This window comes from Myotis lucifugus, unplaced genomic scaffold (assembly GCF_000147115.1).
Source record: "Myotis lucifugus unplaced genomic scaffold, Myoluc2.0 scaffold_151, whole genome shotgun sequence".
NCBI classification, from domain to species: Eukaryota; Metazoa; Chordata; class Mammalia; order Chiroptera; family Vespertilionidae; genus Myotis; species Myotis lucifugus.
The window spans coordinates 3,182,303-3,192,400 of NW_005871199.1; the positions used below are offsets into that span (position 1 = coordinate 3,182,303).

At 46.5% G+C, this 10,098-nt stretch overlaps 1 protein-coding gene across 1 annotated transcript; it reads left to right on the forward strand.

Moving 5' to 3' along the window:
* The first annotated feature begins 5,920 nt into the window (after positions 1-5,920).
* LOC102421904 (protein S100-A7-like) lies at positions 5,921-8,906 on the forward strand. The gene is made up of 3 exons (XM_006095336.3): positions 5,921-6,075; positions 7,633-7,790; positions 8,686-8,906. The coding sequence occupies exons 2-3, from the start codon at positions 7,650-7,652 to the stop codon at positions 8,848-8,850; spliced, it is 306 nt and encodes a 101-aa protein (XP_006095398.1). The 5' UTR covers positions 5,921-6,075; positions 7,633-7,649; the 3' UTR covers positions 8,851-8,906.
* Positions 8,907-10,098: the final 1,192 nt, after the last annotated feature.

The window sequence follows — 10,098 nt, forward strand, 5'->3', positions numbered from 1 at the left end:
ATTTTTATGCATATTCATCAATGTAAATGATTATTTTGGCCTATGTTCTATCTATGTCCTTTATTTGATATAGATCAATCATAAAGGAAAATAAAATACACTACAATGTACAGCCCAATGAATTATCTCTAACATCTGTGATTGCCACCCAGGTCAATGAATAAAATATTGCCACCACCCCTACCAGTCACTGCCCCTTTTCTCTCTTCCTCAAAACCATCATCTGGACATTTTTGTTAAGGCTCTCTCTTTGTTTCATTTGTATTTTACCACGTAAGCAAATTTACTTGAGGGAAAACATATGTATATTCTTCTGTGTTTGCCTTAACTTCCTCAGTATTACATTTATGAGTGATATCCATGTTGTACTGTTTGTTCAGCATTGTATACTATATATCTTGGTTTAAATATCACATCATTTTCTATAATTCTGCTTTAGATATCACATGCCCTCAATTTTCTTGTTTTCATTCTGTATGGTTTCCAGCTAAGGTGACCAGAGATTTTGACCTCTGACCTCATGTTCCAGTGGGGATCAGCCACCCTGCCTGGTGAGGTATGTGGAAAGGGCCCAGGGCAGTCCCTGATTGTGTAAGACTTGGTGTTTAAGGAATAAGTGGGGGATGAGCCCATTTTTCAGGGACCAACTTCAAAACAGCCCTGTTTATTGGCAGAGACATTAGTGTTTGCAACTATTGTGACTAACAGTCAAGTCCCACCCCGGCATCTCCCTTATCACTCACCACCACCAGAAAGGCTATAGGTATCTTCCAATCCCTGAATCAATAATTCTTTGGCAACATGGTCTACACATCCAGGTGAATCACTTGGAACCATCTCGCAAGCATTTACTGTTTATCCCGAGCCTCTCTTTCATCCATCTCAATGGATTCTGGACCCCAGCTGTCCTTGGCTGTTTGGAGCAGAGACCTGGACCATTTGTTCAAGGTACAAAATTTAAGGAGAACCCACTGAGCACCACTCACCGTGCTTTGGGATGAACATATGGCAAGGGAAATTTTTTAAAGAATTCATCTCCCCTCAATGCTCACACTTTAGAAGTGAACAAAAAGAATAAAACAGAAACTGTGAATGTTGGAGATGTACAGTGACACACTGTATAACCCAAAAAGAGAGGGGTACTTTCTGAGGAGGAGAGGCTGTTCAAGACACCTTAGATGTGGCATTTGAATGAATGTCAACACCTAGTGTTCAAGCAAGCAAACCAGGAAAAAGATTCCAGACCATGACATGTGAGCAAAACTACAGCGCAGAACAGACATGACATCAGGAGGACAGAAACACGTCTAGAGCCAAGAGTGTTGGAAGTAAGAGGTTTGGGACAAGCACCAACTATGTCCCACCCAGTACCCAACCCCTCTTCTGAACTAACAGAGCCCAGTTTGCTTGGGGTTTAGGGTGCCCAGTACCCTCATGTGTGTCTGGTCTCCTCTAAGCCATTCTGACAGTCCTGTCCTTGCTTTCCCTATGCCCCTTGCAACCAAGAGTGAACATGTGTCCCACCAGTTCTGCCCAATGACACTGAGTGATGCTGGGCCAGGCCTCTGGGACTCTGCTTTTCTGACAGGAAGGGACAGGGAGAGCTGGCCCTGCCATGCCTCAACCCATGCCTGGGTTGCTGGTCCGGGACACAGGCAGTCATCAAAAATACTTACCCAAGTGAGTTGAAGAGTTACAGCTTCATAAACACCTCCAAATGAATGACTTTAGAAACTTTATTCATAATTGTCCCAAACTGGAAGTAACCAAGATATCTTTCAAAAGGTGAATGAATAAACAAACTGTGGCACACCCATACAGTGGAATAGTATCCAGCAAGAAGAAGAATTGAGCTATCAAGCCACAAGAAGACATGGAAGAAACTACAAGGATATTTCTGAGTGAAGGAAGCCATTCTGAAACAGCCACATACTGTATGATTTCAAATATATGACATTACAGAGAAAGCAAAACCATATTGACAATTAAAATATGAGTAATCATCAAGATTCAGGATAAGGGGGGATGGCTGAATAGTTGGGGCACCGGTGTTTTTTAAGGCAATGAAACTACTTTGCATGATTCTGTGATGATGAATACGTGGCATTACACATTTGTCCAAAACCACAGAATTTCACAATAGGAACTGAACCCTAGTTAAACCATGGACTTTAGTTCAGAATAATGTATCAATATGGGTTCATCAATTATAACAAATGTTCCACACCAATTAAGATGTTAATAAACAGGGGATACTGTGGGGAGAGGGAGTATATAGGAAATAAACTCTCTGTTCCAAAATTTTCAGCCAATATAAAAGTGTTCTAAAAATTAGAGTGTATTAATAATAAAAATAATAAGATTGTGTTTCTTTTTATTGTAAGCCACGGTAGATTGTAACAAATAGCCCTGGAGAGTTATCTACAAGTTCCTTCCTGACCTATAATGCCGGGTTATGAGCAAGCATTCTATTTTCTTCTTTTCTGTATTTTCTGGAGCTCTCTTAAAAGCTTATCTAAAAAGCTAGCTAATGAATCCAATCTGTTGTTTGAGAACTAAGTCTCTGCATATAAACTTATTAGCATTTTAGTTTTTCTGTCCACCAGGAAATTACTTAACCAATTGATTTTATTTATTTATTTATTTTTAAATATATTTTGATTGATTGCAGAGAGGAAGGAGGAGTCAGAGGGAGATAGAAACATCAATGAGGAGAGAGAATAACTCATCAGCTGCTTCCTGTATGCCCCACACTGGGGATAAGCCCACAACTTGGACATGGGACCTCCTGGTTTATAGGTCAATGCTCAACCACTAAGCCATGCTAGCTGGGCCCAATTTATTTTAATTCCTTGGCCTATCCACCTCTCCTCCCCAGAAAGTTACCCCTCTCTTCTTGGGTTATAGACTGTGTCATTGTACATCTCCAACAACCACAGTGTCTATTTTATTCTTTTTATCTTCACTTCTAAAGGGTGAGCATAGAGTGGAGATAATTTTTTTTTAAATTTTCTTTCCATATATTCATCCTAAAGCACAGTGAGTGGTGCTTAGTGGTTTCTTCGTAAATTTTGTACCTTGAACAAATGGTCCAGGTCTCAGCTCCAAACAGCCGAGGACAGCTGGGGTCCAGAATCCATTGGGATGAATGAAAGAGAGGCTCAGGATAAACAGTAAATGCTCGTGAGGTGATTCCAAGTGATTGACCTGAACGTATAGCCCATGTTGCCAAAGAACGTTTGACTCAGGGAATGGAAGATACCTCCAGCCTTTCTGCTGGTGGTGAGTGACAAGGGGGATGCTGGGGTTGGACTTGGCTGTTAGTCACAAGAGTTGCAAACACTAATGTCTCTGACAACAAACAGGGATGTTTTGAAGTTGGTCCCTGAAACATGGGCTCATCCCCTCTTATTCATTAAATATCCAAGACTTTCATAACCAGGGCCTGCCCTGGGCCCTTTCCACATACCTCACCAATCAGGGTGGCTGATTCCCCTAGGAATGTGGGGTCAGAGGTCAAAACCTCTCGTCACCTGAGCTGGAAACCATTGAAAAAGAAGACAAAGTGATGAGCATGTGGTATCTAAAGTAGAATTTTAAAAAACTTATGTCACATTCATATAAGGGTATATATATATAGTATAGTACTACAATGAAGAACAAACACAGTACAGGATAGGGCTTATGAATGTAATACTGAGAAAAATAAGGCAGACACAATAGAATACATAGAATATGTTTCCCTTCAAGTAAGATTTGAAAGCGGGCCAAATGTCAGTGTACAGGAATGTATGCTTAGGTGATAAAATGAAACAGAGAGAGGGTCTCATCATAAAAGTTCAGATGATGGTTTTGAGAAGAGAGAAAGCAGGCTGGTGCGGGTGGTGGCTACGTTTTATTCATTGACATGGGGGACAGTCCCATGTGTAAGATTCATTAGGCTCTGTATTGTAGTTTGTTGTACTTTTCTGCATAATTAATCTATATTAAAAAAAACATGGAGAGAACACGGGCCAAAATAACTATTTACATTGGTGAGCATGCATAAAAATAAACAAAAAACCAGAAAACTTATATTTATTTTTTGAGAAAAATTGAATGGTAATGAAGATTAAAGGAATATAAGTATATAAGTAAAAATAAGATACCTTGCAACAGATTAATGATGTTCACATTCCGGAAGCCAAGGACTATGCATAGCTCAGACTGTGAAAGTGAGGCCAAGACTGAACAAAGCAAAACTTAAATATACAAATTAAAAATGAAATTGAAGTATCTTGACATTGTTCAAATTTCAAAAGCTATACCAGGGCAAATGTGGGAATGACATTTCAGTTCCTCTGCTCCAAGTGACGCCCTCTCCAGGTTTCCTGTGTATCCTTCACAGCAGGCTTTTAGTGGCGATGAGAACACATTACATAAGTGAACCAGAGAGGGCTGGTGCTGGTGCAAATGTGGACATAACTGGGGACAGAAGAGCCAGGTGTGGAAGCCCAATGCATTGGGGTAGGGCAGGCTGACCCAGGCTCAGCGATGGGCCTGGTCCCAGGGTACCCAGTGCCTGAGCAGTCCCCTTACTCATGGGAGGACCTTCTAAGGGGAGCAGAGAGCAGGAACAAGGATTCCTCAGTGAGTCAGCAGGGCCGTTCCCCAGAGGTCCCCAGGCCTCATCCTAACCTCCAAGCTCCTGTCTCCTGCACCTGAACTAGATTTTCCACATCAGGTTGGGACATAGCAGACCACGGGGCATGGCCACTGACTCCTAAGCAGACTGTTTTGCATAAGGGAAGGAGGGACATCATTGAAGAATTCATAGGAAGGCCTCATCATGGGAGGGGAGGCAACATTGCCCAATTTCCTGCTGGCTCATTTCATGGTGGTCACCATCCCTGAGTACAGACAGTGGCTTCCTTGGTGGGCCCAGGCAGTCCCTGGAGCTGCAAAGCAAAGTTCTAGAGTGTGGGGCTAATGCCAGAACTCAGAACTCTGACCTTGTCTCTTCCCTCACCTGTAGGTGAGGTGCTATTCACTGTGTAATACCTGTCACAGTGGGTCATGCCACCTCTTTCTCTCCTAGCACTACACTGAGGACCCCACATGAAGATGGAACTGAAGTGACCCTGCTTCCCTCCCCTGAACTTCAAGTTCACAGGCCCTGCAGTGACCCCAGAGGTCTAGTAGTGGGGTTAGGAGGCAGGTTTTGAATCAGGCTTTTCTGGGTCATATCTTGAGCTTGCTGTCTATTAGCATTGTGCACATAGGAACTTAGCTTACCTCTTACTCCCTCAATTCCCTGTCCTCAACATGAGGGTAACAGCATCATCTCATAAGGTTTTGAAGGTTTAGGAGGAATGTCAGTATGACAGGTAAGGTGATGCGTGGTATAGTTATGGACTTATAAACCACGGGTGAGAGTTTTTGTTAGATGTCAGACAAACTTGTAGAAGGACTGGGTGATGAGCAAACATAGATGATGCTGCCTTCAGAGACCCATCCTCTTCAAGTTCAGAAACCCAGTTTTCTCTACCTCAATTCCTGTGCTTTTTTTTAAAAAATATATTTTATTGATTTTTTACAGAGAGGAAGGGAGAGAGACAGAGAGTTAGAAACATCGATGAGAGAGAAACATCGACCAGCTGCCTCCTGCACATCCCCCACTGGGGATGTGCCCACAACCCAGGTACATGCCCTTGACCGGAATCGAACCTGGGACCTTTCAGTCCGCAGGCCGACGCTCCATCCACTGAGCCAAACCGGTTTCGGCAATTCCTGTGCTTTTAAGACAATCCCATTGTCTTCCCCACCCCAGCCCTAGGTTTCCTTAGCCACAGAATAATCCTCTAGAATAGTGCAATCCCTTGGGAGTTGCCTGGCATTGTACAGGAACATGATGAACACACTCCTAGGTGTGTCCCACCCACCTGAGTGAGGCAATGGTCCAGGAAGCAGAGAAACAACATGGCCTAAGGGCTCCCAGTGTCTGGGAGGAGCCAGACTGAGCCTTATAAAGGGACCAGTCTTTGCCCAGATGCACAGCACACTCACCTTCTCCTCAGTGACACCTCGTCAGCTCCGGTAAGTCTGCACCTAACTGTTTGCCAGGGGGGTTCGTCAGGGCCTGGTGTGTTCTTCTGTGTCCAGGAATAGGGCGAGCGGTGATGGGAGCGGATTCAGGAACCTGTATCCAGTTTCAACTCTGCCTGTTATGGGTCTTTCCAACTTGAACCCACTTGGTCCCAAGGGCCTTTCTACAACAAGATGTCTGTACTGATGCTCCTACTGCTCCTTTGGCTCTTCTGTGACATCTCTGCTGAAGCATCAGTGGTGGGAGCTCAGTATAAGAACCTTCCTCTCCTCCTTGTCTACTTTTCTCTCTGGAATCATTTGACTCTCAGGTCATGGACTTTGCACCCCAACCTCTGGGGAGAGTGGGTGGCTCTCCCAACATCTTGCAAATTCTCCTAAACACAGGCCTGGGATGCCCACTCACTTTGCCCTGGTGAGGAGACTTGCCACTACGTGATTCAGTGACCCATAAACTAAGGTTTTGGACCTTGTCACCAGCTGAGGGAATGACCAGTGACCTTCTGTGCATAGGGCTCAGCTAGGCCTTGGCCAAGTTGACAGAAGACCTTAGGTGTTTTCAGTTAGGGACATAACTGGGAGGATCTTTCTCCCAGATTAGGAGACAATGGAAGTTTTTCTTAGATGTCCACACATTGGAGCCATACACATTTCTTGTGAGTTTTGGAAAGTCTGAGATGTGAGAGCTGCACTGTCCCATTTCTCTGCTTGGGGTCCAGACTGTTGGTGGAGGTACTGGCTTTGGGAAGTCAGATCTCTTTACTTAAATGTGGTCGAGCCTTGGGGTTCTAGATAGCAGGGAGGTACAAAGGTCATCTGAAGGAGCCTACCTGCCCGCATTCCACCCAATAGCCTAAAACTGAGGCAGGTATTTCTGTTTATTTCAAACATGATGCCAAAATAGGTCAGCAGTCCTTCTTTCCCACTGGTCAGGATGGTTCAGGAAACCTTGTGGGAGCTCAGGACAGGGCTGTGCTTCTCTGCTCACACTCACCATCCTACTCACACTCACCTCTGGGAGCCTCTAGGGCCCATTTCATTTAGAGCTTGCTTTATGTTCAGGATGGGCACCTCAGGGGTCTCGTTCTAAGAACAGCCCAGGGTGGGTCAGGCCAGACTAGTCAGGAAGTTATTTTGTCCCCATGACTCTAACCCTGACATTGACCCTGGAGGAGATGGTGTTGATGCTCTTGAAGAGTAGAGTCATCCAAATGCTGTGTTTGGCTCAGGTCCCAACTAAATGTCAGTCCTTTTCCGTGTGGTTGACCCCTACCCTCTCTGCTTCTGCCTCCTTTGGTTCTGTCCACGGTGGGCTTCGGTATTCTCCTCCTTCTCCTCTGGACTCTGACCTGCATGGGCCCAGGTCCCAGCCTTGGTCACACTCTCCTCCTTATGAGCATAGCATCCCACCTCCTAGGCTGATACAGCTCTTTCTGTTCCACCTGAGCCTCACTTCGCTGGAGGCTCAGTTCCCACCCCGTTGTCCTGACTGACGGTCCCTCACCTAGGGAGAAGGATAACAAAGGTCCCCATCTTTCTCTCTGGCAGCTTCCTTGAAAACCAAGATGAGCCATACTCCAGTTGAACAGTCCGTGATGGACTTGATCGTCCTGTTCCACAAATACACCAAACCTGATGACAAGATTGACAAGCGGGGCCTGCTGAAGATGCTGAGGGAGAATTTCCCTAACTTCCTCATGGCTTGTGTGAGTCTGGGTAACTTCTCAAGGTCCTGCAATGGCACAGGATGCTTTATTGTGGGACCTTGGTCAAGTCAACCCCATTCTCTCATCCTCAATATTCTCATCTGCTAAAAGGCACAAGAGGACTTTCCCGACTTATTATCAGGATGAAAGATATGGTACAGATGGCCAAGTGTAAAGGCATCTGGAGGTCAAGGGTAGTTATCAGGTGTTCAAATAGGAGAGTAAAGAACGGTCCCCTCCCACTTGTCACTCTCCATCTAGGACACTGAAGCCTCTAGAAGCCGCCATTAGGTTCTCTGAGATCCAAGGAAAGGTGATAGAAATTCTATGGCTGATAAAATTTAATACCTTTCATAACAATGAAAAGCTCATTCGTAGACCTGATTTAGTCTGATAGTTAGAATATACTGGACTGATTACAAAAAGAGAGGTTACTAGGTGACACAGAGAGTAGGTGAGCAATAGAGGGCACTGAGCATGGAAGATTCAGGAAGGCAAATAGGAGATAGGGGAGGAGGGTTAGGAATGAAGACACAAGGGGTAGGGCCTATCTTAGTTTCTGGGTAGAACTTAGGTAAATGGAGTCATAGAAGTGGGTCGGGGGAGCAGTTCTGGGTCTAAAGACCAGCACCCACCCACCAGCTCATCGATCAGTGAGGCTCTGGGCTGAGTCTGCCCACCACCACTAGGTCTCTCTTTCATGCTGATACTTAAACCAAGGAATCTCCCTCAGTGACCTGAGGAAAGGGAAACGTCCCCCTCATCCCCAGATACCCTCCACTGGCCCACACCAGCTACACCTGTGCGGCCCCAAATGCTTCTCTCCCCCTTTCTGCCTGTGCCTCCTCCTGTTCCTCCCATAACACTTTGGGGACTGAATTTATCTTTTCCACAGGAAAAAAAGGGCAATGATTTCTTGGCCCATATCTTTGAGGACGAGGACAAGAATCACGACAAGAAGATCGAGTTTTCCGAGTTTCTGTCGGTGTTGGGAGTCATAGCCACGGACTACCACAATCACAGCCACGGAGCCCCGCTCTGTTCTGGGGGAGGACACTGAGCCCAGCCCAGCCTGAGGCCTCCAAGAAACAATAAAGTGTGTCTTTTGCCCAGATACAGCCTGTTTTCTGCTTTCCTTTGGCTACTTATGCTGTCAGAACCGCCCCTTCTTGGTGAATGTAATTGTGGGTTCTCCATGGGGGGATTTACCCAGGAATGTGCCAGGTGGGTGCCCTCCCTCTGGCCCCGAGCATAACTGACCACCTCTCTCAGCAGGGTCTCTGTCCACCTCTGCCCCTGCTCCCTAGTGCAGCCAGCGTGCCAGGTCCCAGGGTCAGCAGTGCAGAGCATTCTGCTTGCACCAGCCATGGTTTTTCTTCCCAAGTCATGATCAGCCTCTGGGCATCCAGGAACTGTAGGAAGCAGGAGCTGAGGTGTGAACACGGTGCCTCATGCCCACGTGCTCCTGCCCATCATGACCCCAGAGACACAGGGGAGATGGCACCACTGAAAAAGGCATTGGGTGGCGGCCATAGGGGGCACATGGGCACTGGTCACTGTGAATGAGAACTCAACAACCCAGAGGACTGGATCCCTTGTCCTGTGTTGTGGGCTTCTGGGCTGTGTCCTGTCCCTGTGCATGTGTGTGTGTGTTTTATCCTGTGTGGGGTCCCTGTGGAGGTGAGAGAGCCACCCTGTCTGCTGAGCTGATCCTCTCAATGGTTTGCAAAATGCTGTGAACCTGGTGTCTGGGGAAAGCACAGACTGATGGCTGTTCCAGGCATGAGAAGTAAAGCTAGTGCTGGAGTCCAGAGAGTGTCTGGGCAGCAAGTGAGAAGACAGGACTGAAGAGGAGAGGGGAGGAGAGGGCAGGGAATGATGAGCAGAAAGCTCATGCTGAGTCATCAGTGTCAGTCCACTCCACTAGCCATGGAAAGAGGCGTGCCATTACCCACACAGGGCCCTTCCCATCTGCCTCTGTCCTTCTTGGATCTACAGAACCAGCTCACACCTGGAGCACTGGGCCCAGCTGCTCCTTTCAGAGCTGGAGCACCATGAGCCCACAGAGGTAGAGGCAGAGGATGAGGAGGCCTGGGGGTGGATGGTGTGGGTACATGGGGGGCTAAGCCACACAGAGAAGAGCTTCCAGAAGCTAGGGTTTGGCAGGAGCAAAGTGTTGCTCTGATCACTGTCCCCATGACCTGCAGTCTGGGAAGACTTCCTGGGGTGGGCTCTGGAACTGGGACTCCATCGATGGATAGCAGAGATGTTCTGTCTTTCGAAGGCACATCGAGGCAGTCATGGCGAT